At 34.3% G+C, this 21492-nt stretch overlaps 1 protein-coding gene and 1 pseudogene across 1 annotated transcript; both read right to left on the bottom strand.

Annotated features, from left to right (window-relative positions):
• Positions 1-408: 408 nt before the first annotated feature.
• Positions 409-3569, bottom strand: LOC120178391 (probable receptor-like protein kinase At5g18500). The gene is made up of 8 exons (XM_039184247.1): positions 3296-3569; positions 2314-2958; positions 2120-2224; positions 1863-1985; positions 1605-1775; positions 1381-1510; positions 1066-1278; positions 409-707 (listed from the first exon to the last, which is right to left on the bottom strand). Exons 2-8 carry the CDS (start codon positions 2937-2939, stop codon positions 591-593), a joined length of 1485 nt encoding a protein of 494 aa, XP_039040178.1. The 5' UTR covers positions 2940-2958; positions 3296-3569; the 3' UTR covers positions 409-590.
• Positions 3570-4467: 898 nt separating this feature from the next.
• Positions 4468-20359, bottom strand: LOC120178418 (annotated as a pseudogene).
• Positions 20360-21492: the final 1133 nt, after the last annotated feature.

The following is a 21492-nucleotide window of genomic DNA, read 5'->3' as shown; positions in this document are numbered from 1 at the left end:
TCAAATTTTGCAAATCAATCTACATCAATAATTTCAAATTAACTGCCTATACTTTTCAATTTTTCCAAAATTAGACACAATTTTAAAATCTTACACTTTAGTCACTAACCCGGTTTTTAGGATGTTACAAAAAGATCCAAGCACATGGAAACACAACTTAGATAGTAGATTAGTACTTAAGACCATAGGAAGAAAAGATATTGTAAATCTGCACATGGCCGTTCCCATAGTCAAGCAGCATGCTCCATAATTTTAAGCTTCAATTATTAAGCACACAACATAACCACAGCCATTATTCGGACATATATTCGTATCCAACACTCGAATTTATGCGACCACACACACATGTAAGATCCGAGCTCTGCAACACGAGTTCATAAATGAAAACACTAAAACAGCGGGTAAAAATTTATATTGAATCCATATGATAGACCCTGTACATAAAATCTCATGACTGAACAATGCCATTTATGGAAAATAATCTAATCTTCACTACAATCTACAAGTAGATACGTAAATCGAATTTCCATAATAATTTAAAAAGGGGAAAAATCCCTCGCTTGCCTCGTCTCTCATACGGCATTCCAAGTCTAGGTGGGGTTGTGGTACATTCTGTTGTCCGACCTTGAATCCGGATTGTCACTCCTATCAGCGTCTGAGTTTCTTGGTTCTGTGTTCGCTGTCTGATTCCTTCTGCGCCTTCTATCCTGAAAATTTTAGCCACGGTTACAACCTTAAACCGGACATTCTCCTAAAGACAATCTAACTAAAAGCAAAGAAGTTGTGAGAAAGGGGCCATTGATGGCAAGAAATGAAGAACAGTTGGTGTGCGTGAAGAAGTGATGAGCGGCGGTGGTTGTGTTTTTCTAAATGTGAAAATGAAATACAAAAAATGCTTGATTTAATCCACTACATTGCTAGGCTTATATAGCCCACTAATAATATGCTAACCAACTAACTAAAATCCTAACAGAATAACAAATACTAACTAATTGTATTAACATTCTAATATTCTAACAGAAGTTAATATACTTATTAACTGGTTTTAAGGTATCACAATCGAACCTCCCGAGGAACTGGATACTCCTCCGATTCAAGCATCCGAGCAACCTGACTCATCTTTGGTCTTTTATCAGCATCGGGATCGACACATCTCAAAGCAGTTAAAAGAGCCCTTTTAAGAGCACTGGTCGATGGTCTAGCCTCTATGTTAGGGTCAACTACTTCCTCCGAGCGGAATTGTTGAACCATTATCTTTAGCCACTCGATCATATTTACCTGAGAGTTTACCATTCAAACAGATTACTTCAAATGAAATTTTATATCGAGCGTACTATTTCCAGAATAATTGGCAAAAGCATCAGACATAACATTGTGTACCTCAGGCTGAGGGCGACCGTAATCTATGGGGTATCTTCCAGTAATAGCTTCTAAGAGCACTACACCAAAGCTATAAACATCACTCTTCTCGTTCAGGAGGCCGGAGTTGGCATATTCCGGAGCAACATAACTGGAAAATTGTGCAATCGAAGAAAAAGACTTGATTAATATTTTTTTTAGACTCTGTAAGGATACTAGCAAAAATTAAGGCGGCCAAGGCTCACCCAAAGGTACCCATAACTCTTGTCATGACATAACTTTTCCCGTCGCCTAGCAATTTGGCTAGACCAAAATCAGATATCTTAGAATCATAGTTTTCATCAATTAATATATTACTTGATTTTATGTCTCTATGCACAACTTTCGGTTCAATAGCTTCATGCAGATAAGCCAACCTGCAACATATAGTTTTCAAGCAACAAAAATGAGATTAAACCAAAAGTTATCATTAACAACCAAGATTTAGTTAAATGCATACTTACGCCTTGGCTGTACCAAGAAGAATCTTTATACGAGCTTCCCAAGTAAGATATCCTTTCTGAGACATATCTCCACGAAGCCATTGCTCCAAATTGCCATTGTTGACATATTCATAAACCAACATCCTGGAGTTATAGCCGAAAATTTACAAAGCATTGGTAAAGATATCTTTGCTTTTTATTCAACCCGGATTATAAGAACCATGGCATAACAATTTATTAATCTTAATAATATGGACTACATAAAACGATAAGAGTACCTTTGAGTTCCCTCGATGCAGTACCCAAGAAGTCGAACCAAGTTTTTATGCCGCACATGACCAATGGCTTCAACTTCCACTCTGAAATCCTTGTCAGCTTGCCCCCTAAAAGAACATAGAACACATATGAGCGAACCTTAGAAGCAATAGACAACAAAACACGAACAAAAGGACAAATCTTCTATGCAACATACGGATTGTTAAGAAGCTTTTTGACAGCTACAGGGGTCCCGTTAATCAGATTGCCCCTATAAACAACTCCGTACCCACCATCACCGATAATATTATCCTTTGAAAACCGGTTAGTTGCGAGCTGTAGGTCTCTAAGAGTGAACCAATGACCCCAACCCACATGTGAAAATTCGGGTAGGCCTGACAAAGGTGAAGGAGCAGTTAACGGATGCGAAGAAGGCCTGAAAGTGGAAACCGCCCCCATGCCTCTCTCTTCTGCCGGTTGAGATCCTTTAACATCATTCCCCAAATGATTAAACGAACCAGACTGGCCACTCTCATCTCCGTTCTCGGCATTAAACAAAACCTTCTCCGAATCCCTGTCACTGAATTTAGCATCGAGTGTGTTCATTCCACTGCTGTTCGCCGAAGCTTGATCAACTCTTATCTCCTTAATCTCCTCCGAAACATAAGGCGCTCGCCTTACGAGAAGCAAATCATTACCCGTTTTGGTTTTCTTTCGAAAGCTAAGCCATAGAGATATGCCAAGAATAACTAAAAAAGCCACTCCTAAGCAAATTACAATAAGTACCCACAGCTGCAAACCCATGTATGTTTTAGACAGAGTTTTGTTCAGATCAGATGCCATTTCACCAACACCGATATGCCTGGCAAACGATAATCAAAAACAGCATAAAATCACAATTAATGCATATCTAAGCATTAATTCAAATAAAATTGATATTCCAATCAAATCTGATTTCTAATTACACAAAACATAGCATATCTCATACTTCACAGTTCACACTAAACAAGTGCGGTGGGGAAGCAAGATCTTAAACCAAAATCAAGTACCCAAAAACAAACCCTTAGATCTTAAATAGAAGTACTACTTTTCCCATCACAAGACAAGTCAATCGTTTGACTAGATCAATCAAAAAAGTCAAAGGTTCGAGCTTTAGATGGCATCAAAATACAGTGAAGAGCATAAAAATCAGAACAAACCTGGTTTAAGCAGTGCTGATTAGAGACAAAGAAATGGAAAAAGGGCTAAACCCCGAAGTGAAACCACATTGATAGGCTACAAACTGGGTGCAGCATCTTCCAGCGAAGAAAAAGAAAGGATTCTGTGTTTAGGGTTTCAACGCTTTTTCTTTTCTGGGTTCGGGTTTTGGGCATTGGGTAATGAGAAATTAGGGTTTTCGGAGGTAGGTGATGAGGGAAGAAAACAAGCCCTTTTACGATTAACAGTGTAAGTGGAAGCAGCTAAGCTTTGCTGTTGTCTTCCCCTTTTTCTATATACATTATTGGAAACAATTTTAAAATGGGAATTGGGAACTAAAGAAGAGCATTTGTTCTTTCTTTATTTTTTTTATCAACTCTGACCATTTTTTACAATCAATGTTCAATCATCATCTCATGCAGTAGATAATTTACGGAAATTGTTCTCAATTTAGTGTTGGAAGTCGCCTATTAACCTACTTTCACCTTATGCATATGAAAATAGGGTTTTATTGTTGTTGTTCAATCATCATCTTACAACAGTCATTAATGCTTGTGATATATAATAATAAAAATAATTTTTTTAACCACTGAAATAAATTAGTTTGTATTTTTTTTATCTTCTTAAGTTAGTAGTTTCTTTCTCTTTGAATAATTTGACTTAAAGTGTGGGTTGTAAAGGTTTGATTTAAAATTGATATTGGATTTATTAAATCGAGTGATAAAAAATTCAATATTATTGGGACAAGCTTATATTAGTATAGAGATATGAACATGAATCAGTGTCGAATTAAGTTTATATTAGTATAGAGATATGAACATGAATCAATGTCGAATTAAGTTTTTGTCCTACTTAAATTCGATATGAGTATTATACATTTTATCCATCATCCGAATTGAGTTTAAAAATATTTCACTCTTACTCAAAATTTGACCCGATTTTTAAGATAAGACATGGATTTAAGATAAAAGCGGGTATACGATTCGTGATGTAGTTACAAAGTAACCAACTTGGTAAATACATCTCAGTTCAACCAAGAAGACGTTACATTGAGTTATGCCATGCTCCTACCTATTAGTTACCTCATCACCAAACTAAGTAATAAATGAGACCATAATTATTGATCCTTTTTTTTACAAATAAAAATCAAATAGAGGGCGGCCAGCCGGCCACCGCAGCTCCGATGTTGTGACATTACCCTGTTACTGCATCCGCATGTGCATGCTCTCGCTTTCTGATAGTCGAGTCGGCACTCGGAATGGTGATGAGGGATCAAAACATGACACAAGTAGTGAAAGAAAGCAATCCCCAAGAAATCATCCAAATATTCCACTGGTTTGCAACAAAGAACACATTCTTCAGCAAGGGATATTTTCTTATCACCAAATCACATGGTATGAAGTTCTTATATGGAAAGGAAGAGAATGCATGAACTGAGTCACAGCCTTGTCTAAGCATGAATCTTCGAAAACTACGGAAATCATGTGTTCGTCATGCATATGAGATGAATTACAGGAAGAGCCAGAAGCAAATCCGACTAAGATACATATGGCATTTTGTTCCCAGGTAAATGCAGGGAAAATAGCAGGCAAGCAATAGGAGCAACACTCATCCCACGGAAACTTCAATAGGAGCAATAGGAGCAATAGGCAGAATGAGTGAACAGAACGAGCAATTTTTCAAGAACGGAAGGCAAATGCAGCACATAGTGTCGAAAGTCGAAACCATACGCAATACAATATAAAAGTCTATTTACACTCAACATCACCAGGAACAGAAATAGTATTACAGACTCACAGTTTAACAAGCATGCTTAAAACCAGGAATCAAATTCACAACCCAAAATTTGTAGTACAAGCTGGATATATCTGTATATAGTTATTTCATAAACTACATTCAACAACTAAACCCTGCCACGGAACTATGTCCAAATTAATGTCGTTGAAGTTTCAGTGGGAGCATCCGATATATTTATTTGAGAAGGAAATGGACAACAAAATAAGGAATGAAACACGCTGAAAAAATTTAGCATAGAGTAGCAGAGCTCTTAACCAAGCAGCGTTGACTGGTAATAGGAAATATACGTTCAAAATAGAAACGGTGCTCGTTATAACCAGGAATCGGTGTGTTAACGGAATAAGATTGTCGAGTGAAACATCCGCCGATGATCACTAGTATAGTTACCAGTATAACACAAAACAGTCTAATTCTCAAAGACTATCTAGAAGTGCCATGGATGATGGAGATAGACATAAAATGAGTAAAATCTGATCAAATAGAATGATGGTAAAGGCATTATAAAAAGAAAAATAGAGAAGAAAAGTCGAGATAGCCGATCAAAACTATATAATCTTATATAGCTGTAAAACCATGAAGAATAGGTGCCTACTTACAGTGTCCTACATCTACACTAGGGTTCTTTGCAAGTTTTCTTGTTATGGCCAAGGCCCTTGCATTTGCTACACCGGAGCTGCCGTTTAATGAGGTCTATTGATTCCTGCTTCTTCTTTGGCCGACCTGGTGGACGTTTAGTTGGAGGAGGAGTTACAGTTACGGCTACCTCGAGTGATTCATCCTCAATTGGTCTGTCTATATTTGGAACAGGGTGAATGGATTCCGCGTAAGTTAAGTGGAAACTCTCAGTTGTGAAGTATCTAGAACAATACTCATAAGGACTTCTACCAACGCATTCAAAGACGGCAATAGCATGACGGCAAGGCAAACCAGTAACTTGTCATCCCTTACAGCTGCAGTCCCAAAGATCTATATTAACAACATTGACAAACGTCCCCTCGGCACATTCCCCACGAACTTCAAATATGCTATCATGTGTGAGTAACACTTGAAGTGACCGAGCCATTGCAGTTTCCTTCTGCAACTTTTCCTCGTTACTTGGAGTTAACTTTGTCATCCACTGACTCGAATCCACACGACGTTTGTAGATCGACTCCATCATCTTACTCCGTAATACATCAATCATCTGTGTTATAGGAAACTCATGTGCTTCTGATACCCAACTATAGAACTCCTGCCCAAAGCTAGAGATCATGTGGTTGTACCTTGCTCCTCCGAAAAAGGCATTTGCCCAGTGCTCTGGTTCACTTTGAATGACCCAGTCGTAAGCTTCAGGAGAAATGCATTTTATACTTTCAGCAGCCCGCTGAAATCCTTCAAGTCGCGGCGAATGAGCATCTGTGTAGAAGTCATTGATCATAAACCGTATTGCCTCGTGAGAAAACTGCCCCTTTAAATATCTGTTGAGTTTGTCAGCAAGATGGCGTAAACAATAGCTGTGGTAACATTTATCAAATACATCAGCCAGTGCCCGCTTTAAACCATTCTGAAAATCTGCAACAAATGTCAATTGGCTTGATGTAGAAACAGCAGATTTGAGTTCCCTTAAAAACCAAGTGATATGATTGCCAATAGCAAAGACTCGGATAAGTACCCAAGTAGCTACATCACACGAGCAAGGGCTAAGGAATTTCAAGCAGCCATGGAGAGTATGTTCACATCATGTTTGGAACGTGATGAAGAAGGAATAATAAACAAGGAACACTTTACTTTGCTTATGCATGAATTAGCATGAGAATTTAAAGTTTGCATAACATTCATTGCATTTAATAAGTGTGTTGTTCATTCAAGCATGCATTGCATTTAAATCATCTAGTTCTTTCATCAAATTAGTTCATTTATTAGATTAACTCCTAATTGTTTCATGCATGTTTTCAATTAATTATTGAATAAATGTAACATCCTCAATACCAGGTTAGTGACTAAATTGTAAAATTTTAGAATTTGAGGATAAAAGTAGAATAGTTGAATAGTTCAATGATTTATGTGGATATATTTCCTGAACGTTGTTAGTAATTATCAAAATAATGAAAGGGCAAAATGGCCATTTGACTTAGAAATGATAAAAAATGATATATATGTAGGTGGGGATAAGATGAAGGAGATATTTTCTCCACTTCTCTTCTTCATGTTCTTTCTTCTTCCTCTTCCACGTGAGAGCTCAAGCAACATGTAAGATTTCTTTGTTGTTGATTATTAGCTGAAATTTAAGTTGAGTTTTGATCCTTAGATAATAATTAAGCTTAAGGAAAGCTTAATTTGTCTTAAAATCAAAAGACGAAGAAGTTATGAAAGATTATAGAAAATTGGTTTTTAAGTGAAATTTTGAATAAGAATGTTTAAATGAATTTGGAGGATGAATTTGACTTGTCATCCATGAGAATAAGAAGTTAGAAGTGTTAGAATTAAGTTTGGATAACATGGAAAATTCGGTATAATTCTTAGCTTTAAGAATTTAGATGAAATATGGAAGATTATAAGGTGTTGGAATGATAGGAATTTATTAAAGTTGTTATAGATGAATTTAGTAGCATAATAAGGATTTTATACATGAAAATTTGGGAGAAGTGTTGATGATTTTCGGATAAAATAGCATATTCTGGGTAGGTGCATCGATGCACTATGAGTGTGTACCGATGCACTAAGATAAAATTTGAAGGTGCATCGATGCATTAAGGGGTGCATCAATGCATTAAGGGGTGCATCGATGCATGAAAATTTTGAAGCTATTTTGTGTACCAATGCACCCATAGTGCATCGATACACCCCTAAATGAAAAATGGAATTTTGGTTCATTAAACTAGCTTAAGTTATTAACAATAAGTTTAAGGTTTAGGCTTCTGATAATTGTTTTGAAAATTATATTTATGTAGATACAGAGCCTAAACAAGTTCCCAAAATAATCAAAGAATTAGGATCGAATCAAACCAAGGCTAAGGTGAGTGCAATTAAATTGTATTTATGTTATTGATCAAACATTGGCTTGCGATGAGCCAGTGCGGAGTTACTATGGTAAGAAGTAACTTCTAAAATGTTATGTGATTATTATATGTGCATTAGTACATAGAAATGGATGTATGTTCTTATATGTTACATGATATAACATGCGAGTTTACATGAACAAATGAAAAGTTGATATAAGCTAGGGATGTCAACGGGCTAGGTTCGGGCCGGGTATTGGTCCCCCCGCCCCCGTTTAAAAACCCCATACCCGTCCCCACTTAAAAAACTGCAGGGATTTAAACGGGGATCCCCATCGGGTAATCGGGGAAAACCGCGGGGAAACGGGTATCCCCGTTTAGCATAAACGGGTGATTTAATACTTCAAAATTGTATCAAATTAAAATAATTTAATATTTCAATAAATTTAAAATAAGTTAAACGGAATCGAAACACGAACCAAAATTGGGTGAGTAGTATATTACAGGGAGCTAATAATCTTCTTTACTGGTTGTCATGATTTCCAGGACGGGTATAAGGCCAGCTGATATAATGAATAATTCTCCATCATATTTGGCACATATCTAATTGTTCAGCAATGTACAGACAATTGAAAAATTGATTGATACTGGAGATAGTGAACAAATATTCCAGAAAGCAATTCAGGAGCAGGGACGAGGTCGGGTTTGTCTTAAGTTTCCTTTTTCTTAATTAATAGAATTTTCTTATGTGATTTCAGGAATCTTATAGTAAAATAATGGAAGGATGGTTGGGAAATTAAATGCAGAAAACAACAAACTCAAATCAAAATATAAAAACAAAGGGAAATGTAGTCTTAATATAAAGAAAACCAAACTGAAATAACAAAGAGCACTTCGTTGTTGTGACCCCAAATGATTGAAATAAAATTAGCAATAAAGCATGATAAATGTGAATCACTCCTCCGACTCAGACTCGACATTCTAGAGCCACTCAATGAAGGGCTTCACGCCACCACCGTCATCAAACAGTTATGACCCCCAATTGCTACAATTAGACAAAAAAATTATAAGCCACCAAAATTTATATAAAAAAATTAATGATATCACGTATAACTTGTATATCAATTTAGTACCTCGTCACCATCATCACGATCATATTCGATGCTTTTACAATATGCTTTGGACTCTTGTGAACAAGTTACTGTATTTATTAATTTATATAACATATCATATCAACAATACAATTGAAAAAATAAACTTATAAGTAAAAGAAATGATTGATTACCTCTTATTTCGTTTATTAACCAACTTTGGGCACACATTAGCGCTTCCAACGTCTTTGGATGAAGACGACTCCGATGAGGACTCACCAATCTACCACTTGTACTAAAGGCAGACTCAGACACAACAGTGGATATTGGAATTGCTAATATGTCTCGGGCAATTTTTTGTAATGTTGGATACTTGAAACCATTTGTTTTCCACCAAGACAAAATATCAAGCTCTGAATTTTGTGTCCTTACTGTAACACCCCCAACCCGTATCCGACCCGGATACGAGTCCGAAGTGTCACATTGTCTTTTCAAACATTTATTCATATAAAATAGTGAGTAATTTAAAAACTTTTATAACATTGAACTTATTCAAAACGTTTACAAAACTATTCAGAGCTTATACAATATATATTCTTTTGATTACATGCCAACTAAAACTTTATTTATTAAAATACGTATTATTCACCTCTTTTCTGATCTGACATTTGGTAAGGAGAACTGACCGGTCTTGCTCCATATTGCTCTTTACTCTTCTCGAAACCTACGTGTGAAACAATCACACGCTAAGTCGTTGACTTAGTGAGGCATATAAACATATAATAAAACCATAGAACATTTCATATAACAAAACACATACATGTACAAATACTATCATTATCATTAACATATCTATCATATAATATCATACATTTTCCAATCAATACCCATTTCATTCGATGAATATGTATTCTAAATATTTGATCATGACATTTCAATATGCATGTATCTATTACATGATAACATATATAATCATATCATGCACATACGAAACTTACCTTCTTGTACCACTTTCACTTTAAAGTTTGTATTTCAATTGCCCATGTATATTATTGAGAATAGAGGTATGTGAGTACATTGAGGTTGTGCACTAATGCTGTCACCACAGCTTGTATAATTGCACCGAAGTGCCACGTAGAATTGCACCGTAGTGCCATATAATAATGTCCATAAGGACCACATATTATTCCTTAAGAATCATATACATATACTAGGGATCAAGTATGTGTCTTACAAGACTTTACACATGTTCCACAGAATATATATATATATCCCGAAGGACCGCGTAGAATTGCACCGTAGTGCCATATAATAATGTCCATAAGGACCACATATTATTCCTTAAGAATAATATACATATACTAGGGATCAAGTATGTGCCTTACAAGACTTCACACATGTTCCACAGAATATATATATATCCTGAATGACCGCGTAGAACCCTCGACTCTTGGCATGCCAACTATACCCCTAGCTCTCATGACACATAATATGGGCATTATCATTTATTTCATTTCAAATATTCACATAAACATGTAATTCACTTTCACATATCACGTATCACATAGCTTCTTTTCATATTATCACATAGTCACATAGTTCACTTACACGTAGATCATTTCCATATAATTCACATGTCACATATCTCATGTTCTTGTATTCATATAACATATAATCACATAGATTACTTTCACATCACATAATTCATAGTTATGATTTCATATATTACCTAATTACAAAGCTAATTCACCTATACATGTTTTCATATACTTTCTATCATTTCTCACCCAATCACATTTATTCATGTAAACATACTTATCATATCTTGTTCACATATGATCATATACTTCATATAACATATAGAAACACCTAGAACACTTTTACATAGCTTATATCGTATTTCTAAATATATATATCATTTAATAGTATTTTTATTTAGGTAATAATTTAATCTATTTACTTAATTCAATTTCATAATTTCATTATAATCTTTTCATATAGCTCCATAGATATTTAGCATATAACTTATCTTGCATATTCGTATCGTCCCTTTATATTCAAGTTTCTTAATTGATATATTATTCCCATTTCATTCTATAATTGAATCTTATTTAGTTCCCTTAACTCTCATTAAATCAAAAGCTCTATTATACTAATTCCCATGATGGATCATATCACTATGTACTTGTCCAACTCATGTTTACCTAGTTCATATCACTTCTCATGAACTCACTCTCATCATATTTTCCTATTCTTACATCTTTTATCTCATAACCATGTATTCACATAGTCTTATATTTCATTATCATATTACTTATATTTGTTCTCCTATGACTCTTTATAAACATCTATTTCCATTTCCCTACATCTCTTGACTTATCTTCTATATTCATATAATTTCATAACTTATTTTATATTCTCTCATTAACACTTAACCGTATTTTTTTTCATAAATCACATAGCACATACCAAACAAAACATATAAATTCATATAATCAAACATACATACACTTCATATCGTTAACATACTTATAATCAAGACTTAATGAGCTATTACTATAAGAATAGACTTATCACAAGTCCAATTTCCATATAATCTTATACAATAAGATGCACTCACCTGGGCCTTGTTGTTTTGAATCAATCATAATCCTTAGTTTGTTCCGGAACAAGCTTTCATTCTATATCTACATAATAATACATTAATACTTATCAGTATACTGATTGATATATTCGAAACTATCACTCCTTAGGCTCATAGAAAAGCCAATTTCATCTTTTAATGAAGGTATGCATCAATGCACTACTGATGCATCGGTGCATAAAATGCATTCGATGTTGTATTATTACTGGGATGCATCGATGCATGCCTTATGCATCGATGCACTAATTGCATTCGATGTTTCTATTTTAAAAGAGTGCATTGATGCATTACCAATGCATCGATACACCTTCAAGTAATTTCTGGGTTTTAACCTTGATGCATCGATGCACTATGAATGTACATCGATGCACTCTGCCCAGAATCCTCTTTTATGCCCGAAAATCCACTCTTTTCAGCTTAATACTTCATATATCATCCCCTTTCTTATTATTAACTTAGATACTCATATTCAAACTCATTCCTATTCATTAATCACCTCTTTAACATCAAAATCCTATTCTCCATATGTAATTCAAGAATTACACTAAATTTTCAACATGTTCCAAATTCAATTCTATTGCTTCTAGCTTTTTAATTATACCCTTGACAAGTCAAATCCATCTTTAGAACTACAAAAACCTTTCTATAACAAAATTTCATTTCTACACCCTTCATATCATTTCCTTTCTAATTATCTATTCTTGATGTTTAAAGCTTATATAAGCTTTCCTTAAGCTTATATAATACTCCAAGAATCAAAATCAACTTATAAATCCAAGAATTAAACAGTTGAAATTAAACTCACCTTTAAATGAGGCTTACGGGGAGAAGAAGAAGCTGGAGAAGAAGACTCTGGATAATTCTCTCCTTTCCCACGTGTTTTATAACCCTAAAAGAAAGATAAAAAATCTTTCTGGTCAAATGACCAATTTACCCTTTATTTCCTTTAATAATTACTGAATAACCTTCATCATATTTCCAATAAGTCATTGAACTATTCAATTATCCTACTTTAATCACCAATTTCTGAAACTTTATAATTTGGTCACTAACCCGGTATTGAGGATGTTACAATTACTTTCTCTTGAAGATAATGATCAAGCTCCAACATGATACCTACAATAATAATTTTATACATTTAAAACATAAATAAAACAATCAAAAGATAAATAAAACAAACTCATATAGTGATACCTGTATGATTATCATCTTCAATGAATGTAAAATAGTCGTTGAAAAACTCCCCCTCCACCTGAACCTCCATGTCACTAGTGTTGCGACTTGAATCAACATCCTGATTCCTTGAACTTTCATAATTACAAGTTTCATAATCTTGAAACAAACGAGACACAAGCACCTTTAGTTTTACAATTTCAACATCAGACTTTTCAAAACCATAAATCTTCGGGAAAGCATACTCCATCATTTTGAACTTGTATCTTGGATCTAATACAACTGCAACTCCCATAACTCCATGTATAACTGACCAGTATGTATCAAACTTAACAAGCATCCTCTCCCCCATTGCTTTTATCACTTCATCTCGATCTTCACTCCACTTAATGCAATTCTTATCTCACATATGGATGAGAAAAATACATTAGCTGTAGGATACTTGGTACCCAAAAACATCAAAGTCACCTTATAAAACAGTTGCAATTTTCCAAAAATACTTGAAGCTAACTCCCAATCTCTATCTGTAGGTAAACTTCTATATTATGCTTCTCGTTACTTTAAACGTTTGAAAACATCCTTGTACACTATAGCAACACTCAACATCAAATATGTCGAGTTCCAACTTGTTTTACAATCAAGAGACAATTTTTTTGAGCAATCAATTGTCAAGTGACGAGCCGCTTCTTCAAACTTTTCTATTCTTTTTTGTGTTGCGCTCCAAAAATAAATAATATCCCTAATTCTCTCAATTCCATCCCCAATAACAGATAAACCATCTTGAACTATCAAGTTCAAAGACAACTTGTCTAATAATAAATGAATCATCAGATCATTTGTGCTACAATTATCAACTGTAACTGTTGATTTTTTTCTATCAATGTTCCAATCACATAGAGATTCATACAACACATCAACAAGAACTTCAGCAGTATGAGGACAAGGCACGTATATAAACCTAGTAAATAAGTAATTAGAATCAATTTAGTTCTTATATTTAGTACCTAGCTAGCAAAGGTAAGTTTAAAGTACCTCATTATTCGGCTTTGCATCTCCCAGTTATCATCGATCAAATGCAATGTGATTGACATGAAACCTTTTTTTTGATTACTTGATGTCCACATATCTGTCGTAATGGCAATCTTGCTTCGATTCTTCTCCAATAGACTGAAATAAATACAACATACAAATTAGAAACCAAATAAATAAAAGATACAAATTAGAAACCGATTAAACAAATAAACATACCGCATTTTTTTCTTTCTCGAAGTCATAAATCTTGAGAATATCATTTTTTAAGGTATTCCTAGATGGAACCTTAAATAAAGGTTAAAGACCAACCACAAACTTTTAAAATCCATGATGTTCCACCATTACAAGTGGATATTCATGCACTATTACCATCTCTGCAAGATCTTTTCTTGATTTTTTGGGGTCAAAATTTAAACATGATATTTTTGTTTGTCCATCTGTTGTTTTTTGTCCCATCCCAATCCCAATCACTTGTTGACGTATATCTCTACAAATTCGCCTTGGACAACTCTTGAAATGATCATGCAAGTTTCGTGTCCCATTCTTACTATTTGCTCCTAATATTTTCTTGCAATAACGACACTCTGCCTTATCCTCACCGTTAACATTCACCTTCTCAAAGTGATTCCATACAACTGAAATAAGTTTCCGCTTTCTACTATTTGTACCAACATTGCTATCATCGATTTGTGTTTGTTCTTCTTCTATTGGTGAAATGGATGGGCCTTGGTTATTTCACATCAGAGATGATTGAGTCATGTTATTGCTTTCAACCTGTGATTGTGCTTGTGCCCATGCATTAGAATTATCATCTATGGAACGATGACCTTCCATTATTGCTATGAAACAACCTTCATTAAGAAAAGTAACTATTAATGATCAGAAATGGTATTAGCAATTAGCAGGTGATTTCTATGGTTTGAAGTAGTAATAATTAGATAATTAATGTTCTCAACTATGAACAAGAACTTCTCATCAGGACAAAGCTATAAAAGGTAAAAGGAAGTCATCTCGAAAATAGATCAGACATTCACATTCGCTTATTTGATCAGCCTATCAAAATAAATAGGGAAAGAAAAATATTTTCATTTCGAGTTCTATGTGTCAAATCACAACCACCCTACATGTAAGAAAATTAAATTGATTAAACTTGTTAGGGGATGCATAAATGGACACATAAACGTTGCGCTTTTACAATGGAAGACACAAGGCTAAATCATTCTAAGTTTCTTCACTTGCTTTGTAATACCCTAAACCAAGCAATATCACCTTCCTAGCCCCTGGTTTGGAAAGGAACCAGCAGAGTTTTTAAATTTTACTAATGATATCCTCAACATATCTATGAATGGCTCCTCCGTCTGGATGGATGATATATTCACATATTAGGAAGTATGTTTACAATTTCACTTTAAAGGTCTATGGAGGTCACATCAACTGTATTATTTTTACCTCATTATTGATATATAAGAAATAACAATGTAAAACCGTAGATTTCAATAACCTACCAAGTAAGATTGAAGAATAACATAAATGGAAATTATCATAAGAGTGATGAATGTCATATTCTACATTACTTTATTGACAACCACCCAGTACACTGGCCAGATAACAGCAGGATGGTAATAGGCCAGAAATAATTTACATTTTAAGATTCTAGTGTTTCATCATGATGAAACAAAAATGCTTTTCCAATATATTATACTTCTAAGGATGTTTTCTTTTTCCAACGATGAGAAAATTGAAGTATTAAATCCTAAATATCTTGTTCCACCTCAGTTGACATGCATGCACGCAGCCTTCTTTGGGAATTTACAAGTTGCTTTTTGTCATTATATGTCAACAAAAACACTAAAGGGAAGTGTTTCACAGTCCTAAGCTGGCTTATACTGAAAAGATAGATTTGCAAGGCTAATATTTTGATCAGAAGCTGCACTAATTACACCCACATGATAAATGCAATCTATAATAAGAGAGACGGAAATGCATGAATGTTTTGCCTATACATGTAAAGGAAAGCCATAGAATCATTAGAAACTAGGACATAATGAAAGAAATTAAGAACACTTGGGAATAAAAGGATCGAAATACATAAATAATAATTATGGGCTAAACAATAATACTAACAATAATCTTAACCATCAAAATAAAAATACAAAATGAGAGATAGCAAGCATCATAACAAAAATTATCGCAATACAAACCATGCATGCAGGACAGATTGTTTAGGAATCATAAAAGAAAATTATTTGTGTCATAAATGGGTCCAACGTTCCTATCAAAGGCAGACCAAATCCTATTGAGAAATCTGACTCTTCATATCTTAGTAAAACAAAGCCAGTAAAAATTGATAATAACTTGCTGTAAAATCACCTCAAAAGAAGGGAAGAAAGGCATATCACAATCTCAAATCCGTCTAAAAAACGGGACAAGAAAACAAAACAAAAAAGAATTGAATTATCCTATAAAAAAAGAGCTAACATCCATTAATTAAGAGTTGATTAAAAGTATGAACATTATTTAACATCCACCAAGAGTGCATTAATTATAATAATAATAATAATATCAAAACAGTAATGAATAAGAAAATTTGAGAGGAGAAAATACACCATAAACAAAAGTTGTGGCAAAGTGAAACCCTAAAGAGATCTTGAGAAAATATGAAAGACGAAGAAAAGGGTTATGGTGCTGAGAGCCTTAGCGGGTCCGTAGACTTCAGCTTATTGGGCTATTTGAGTCTGAAACAAATTAAGTATGAATACCCGGGTATCGGGTCGAGTATCGGGCCGGGTAATCGGGTAACCGGGTAACCGGGCCGGGGATTACCAAACCCGTCCGCGTCCTCGTCCCCATTTATCATCCCCGAACTTTCCCCATTTAATTCGGTTTTCGGGTTTCCCCGTCGGGTTCGGGTTTTTTTGCCATCCCTAATATAAGCTATGCAAAGTGATACAAGCTATGTGCCATATGAATATGAATTCATATGAAAAGTGATATGAATTACATGAAAGTAAACTATGTGATTATATGCACATGTGATATGTGATCATAAGAGCAATGATATGAGTACATGAATATATGAAGCAAAAGAAAAATGCCCATGTTATATGATACGAGAGCTATAGGTATAGTTGGCATGCCAAGAGTAGAGGGTATACGCGATCATTCAGGATAATTCTATGTGGTCCTTCGGGACATATATGTAATTCCGTGGAACATGTATGTGGTACTTCGGTACACTTATTTGGTCCATTTTATTATGTATATGGTTCTTAAGGAGTGGTCCTTCAGGACATATGTGATATGTGGCCCTTCAGGACATAGTAGTCCTTCGGGACATTTCTACGCGATTCTTCGAGACAAATATTCAGTGCCCCTAGTGGGAATTTATACGAGCTATGGTGACAGCATTAGTACACAACCTAAATGTACTCACATACCTTCAGTTTTCAATAGTGTACATGGGCTAATAAAGAAATTTAATAAGTATACTGAATATGATATGTATATGTGATTTGTTATATGGAATAGATCACAGGATTTATGTAATGGTGTATTGCTTGGTTAATCCATGATTTGTATAGAAATGCTTAGTATATGTTTATATGATAAAAAGAATTAGTGACAAGTGTACATGGGTTAATAAAAGATAATAACAAATACACTATATGTGATATGTATATTTGGTAATATGAAATATGTTATAGAAATTACATGATAATATGTTTATTACTTGGTATAGTGATATATGTGTTATATGATGAATATATGGTAAGTAAAAGGGATTAATGATAGTATTTACAGATGTATGCTGTTTGTTTATATGAAATGATTATATTATATGTTTTATATGCCTCACTAAGTCATCGACTTAGCGTGTGATTGTTTCACACGTAGGTTTGGAAAGCGAAAAAGAGAAGTAAAGAGGAACAAGACAGGTCAGTTCTCCTTACCGAAGAACAGATCAGAAATGTAAATAGAATTGCATGTATTTTGTTTTAGTTAGCATGTAATAAATAAAAGATTTGTATTGGATACGCTCTAATCGAGTTTTGGAATGTTTTAAAAGTATTTATGTAAATGTAAATGTATAGTAATGAACGGTTAAATTTTTACGAGTTTTATGAACGTTTTACGAATGTCACTGTAGCAGTATTGTTCATAAATACGTTTTTGACTTGAATTTTTATACCGAAACATAATTTAATAGAATATTGTGGTATTTTCTTAAAAAGAGTTCAAATGTTTTGATATTTTGTAAGATAATTGTTTTTAAAAGTTAATGTGACATCTCGAACTCGTATCCGGGTCGGGTACGGGTTAGGGTGTTACAATAAAGTTCACCTTTGTGTCTAGGTGCATGAGAGAAGTTGAATGGTTTCATCATATGCAAGAATGTCAGTCAGAATGTCTTCTAATTCTGGATGTGATTTATTGAAGACAGTGCATGCTAGAATTTTGTTACGGGAATTTTATGCATGGATGATTTGGATGGGTTTGAGCCAAGGGAGAGTCTTTTCAACTTCAGCCAAGTGACAAGCCATTGAAGGACTCTTAATTCACCCATTAAATGCATTCAAAGCTGATTGTTATCATCTAAGTTCAAGGGTTGTTCATATTCTTCAAGGGAGCATGCAATGAAGGGTGATTTAATTCACTTATCAAGACAATTTTCAGCATGGAATATCAAGTATTCCACCCCTTGGACGAAATTAAGGCCAAATTCAACTTCAAATTGTCTAGATTCATCCCAAAAATGATCTAGAATATTCATCCAACTTTGAAGATAAGAAGACAAAGCATTCAAGTGCATTTTATTGCTAAATTGATGAGAATGTTTTCATCCTTTGAGTCTTTTCATATGCTTCATAGAAATACTATAAATAAGCACCTTTGGGATCATTTGTAGACACACATTTGAATATATAAAACATCTTTGAGAGGTTGCTTTCATTCTTGTTCTCTTGTAGAACTTTATCGGCTCCAAGATAATCTTGTAGTCTTCATCCATTTCCTTTTGTTATAGCGTTGGTTCCTAGCTCATATATAGCTAGTGGGTCACGTTTCATACCCTACCATTTCGATTCCATTTTTTTATATTGTTGGTTCTTAGCTCCAAATAGCTAACGGGTTACAATCCGCTAACCTTACAACACTTACCACGACAACACCATTTGCCACGACAACGCCATTTATATTTCATCATCTATTTTCATTATCATTAAACCACAACAACCATCACTCTTCCATCACCTTCAAACAACTTCCTCGTTCTTTTCATTTCATCATTTCAATTATTATTTCATATCATTTCCTTTTTATGTTTATATTTATGTAATTTCAGAGTTCAAGCTATCATTATGAGGCTTCTTATTAGAAACACGATCGGGCATTCACATAAATGACTCGAAACATATAATCGAGATCATATCACCAAGTCCAATTGTCTTCAGTCTCATCATCAACTACAGCAAACGCTACAGGAAAAATACCATTCTCCGCATTTGCAGATGTTGCAGCCGACAACATCCCTTGGTATTTAGAATTCAAAGTAGTACTGTCAAGAAAAAATAGAAGTCGGCAACCTTGTAAAAAAACAGATATGGAGGCATGAAATGAGACAAATAGTCAATGGAAGCTTGAGTCATCCTTGGTATTAAAAGTGACAATACTGCCCGCGTTAGTCTCTTTTATCTTCTCACAGAAATAAGGTAAAAGATTATATGCGTCCTTAAAGGATCCTTGAAGCTGTTCCCTGGCAATCTCTTTTGCCCGCCACGCCTGAGAATAATTCAGTTGGATTACATATTCTCGTTTGATGTCATTGGCAATGTCTTTTGGCTTGTAGTTGGGGGAAACTTACAATTTCTCCTTTACAATACTTCCCACCCAACCCCTCGTCGCCCGGTACCCAGCTTTTAAGGAAGCTCCTTCACACGTATGTGTTGTGTTCATTCTCTTGATGCAAATCAACCAGGTTGTAGACAGCCTCGATGCATATATCCTCCAGGGACAGCCTTTAGCTTTGCATTTAACAGTAACACGGTGGTTGTCGTTTTTCTTATACGTATAAGCAAAACCATGTGCAATCGAATATTTATGCAAAGCTTCTCGGAATTCATTAAAACTATTAAATCTTTGGTCGACGCCGGTGATCGTATTCTCCCAAAGTTGAGCAGCTTTAAGATGCCTCCCATCAATCATATTAATGGGCATACAGTCCAAAGGAGTTTCGTCCGGCATGTCCATATCAATTTGGTCAATGCCATCGTTCATCCCATCAACATTAGCACTAGCAGGAGCAACAATAGGAACCCCAACTTCGGAGATAGTCGTCCTCCTAGACCTGCGCATTTAAGCATATGTAACCATAATAGCGAGGGCCGCACTTGGACGGTAAATTCAGAAACACAAACAGTAACTACCTACTAGCAGGCATGATGGAAATGTTAGGAGCAACAGCTTCCTCTGACATGATGAAAACATCAACCGTCGAAGTTTCGCCTAAAAAATTAAGCATGAGCTGCAAATCCTTGTCCTTGGAGATGGTAATGCGGGTCTTCTTGTTTCCGGGGAGGAAGTACTTGATAGACGTTAGCAGAACTAAAATTAAATATATCTGCTATCTCAGACTTGAAATCACTTAACTTGGTTTGCTCATCGACATCGATAGCATAGGCCTCGCCGCCATTGTAGGACAATGAACCATCTTTATTGGTGACAAAGTCACCAGCAGACTGACAAATTGCTATGATTTTCTTCCCAGACATGGCCTAACCAGGAGAAAAACAAATTAACCACAACAAAAGCTACATTAACAAAACATGTAACATAAAAAAAGATATTTTTTCCAACACAATTTAAAATAAAAGAAACCATAAAATTCTATTTCTAAAGCAGTAACTAGACGAAGCTAAAAAAACCAACAATCCAGAATCGAAAGAAAAGAAAAAACTCGGGAAAAAAAAAGGGGAAACGCATAGTTGAAAAGGGAAGAAACCCTAAAAACTATGGAATTTGAATTGGGGAAGGGAAAAAAAGAATACGGGTAGTTTGTTTTATGTAAAATATTTTTCGGAAAATATTTTTTTTATTTTTTAATATTTGGTTGGAGTAAAAGTAGTTGATAAATATAAAACATTTTTCTTATCAACATAATTTTCTTTGTATTTTTTGAAAAATGATTTACGGTCTGATTTTTTATAAATCATTTTTCGAACTTTTCATTTCAAAGAATAAATACTCAAAATAATTTTATTTTATGAATTTAATATTAATAAAATATTTTAATATCATTTTAATCAAATATTAATTATTAAATATTTAAAAATATTTATTAATATTTCTAATAATATAATATTATATTTTTAATATTATAATAAAATAATCAATTATATATAATAATATAAGATATTATATTTTTATTTTAATAATATATAATAATTATTAATAAATTTCATATTATTTATTAATTTCATATAAATATT

Source organism: Hibiscus syriacus, unplaced genomic scaffold (assembly GCF_006381635.1).
Source record: "Hibiscus syriacus cultivar Baekdansim isolate YM2019G1 unplaced genomic scaffold, ASM638163v2 tig00112349_pilon, whole genome shotgun sequence".
Lineage (NCBI taxonomy): Eukaryota > Viridiplantae > Streptophyta > Magnoliopsida > Malvales > Malvaceae > Hibiscus > Hibiscus syriacus.
Note: the sequence above shows the minus strand (reverse complement) of the source record. Positions and strands in the feature narration are given on the sequence as shown.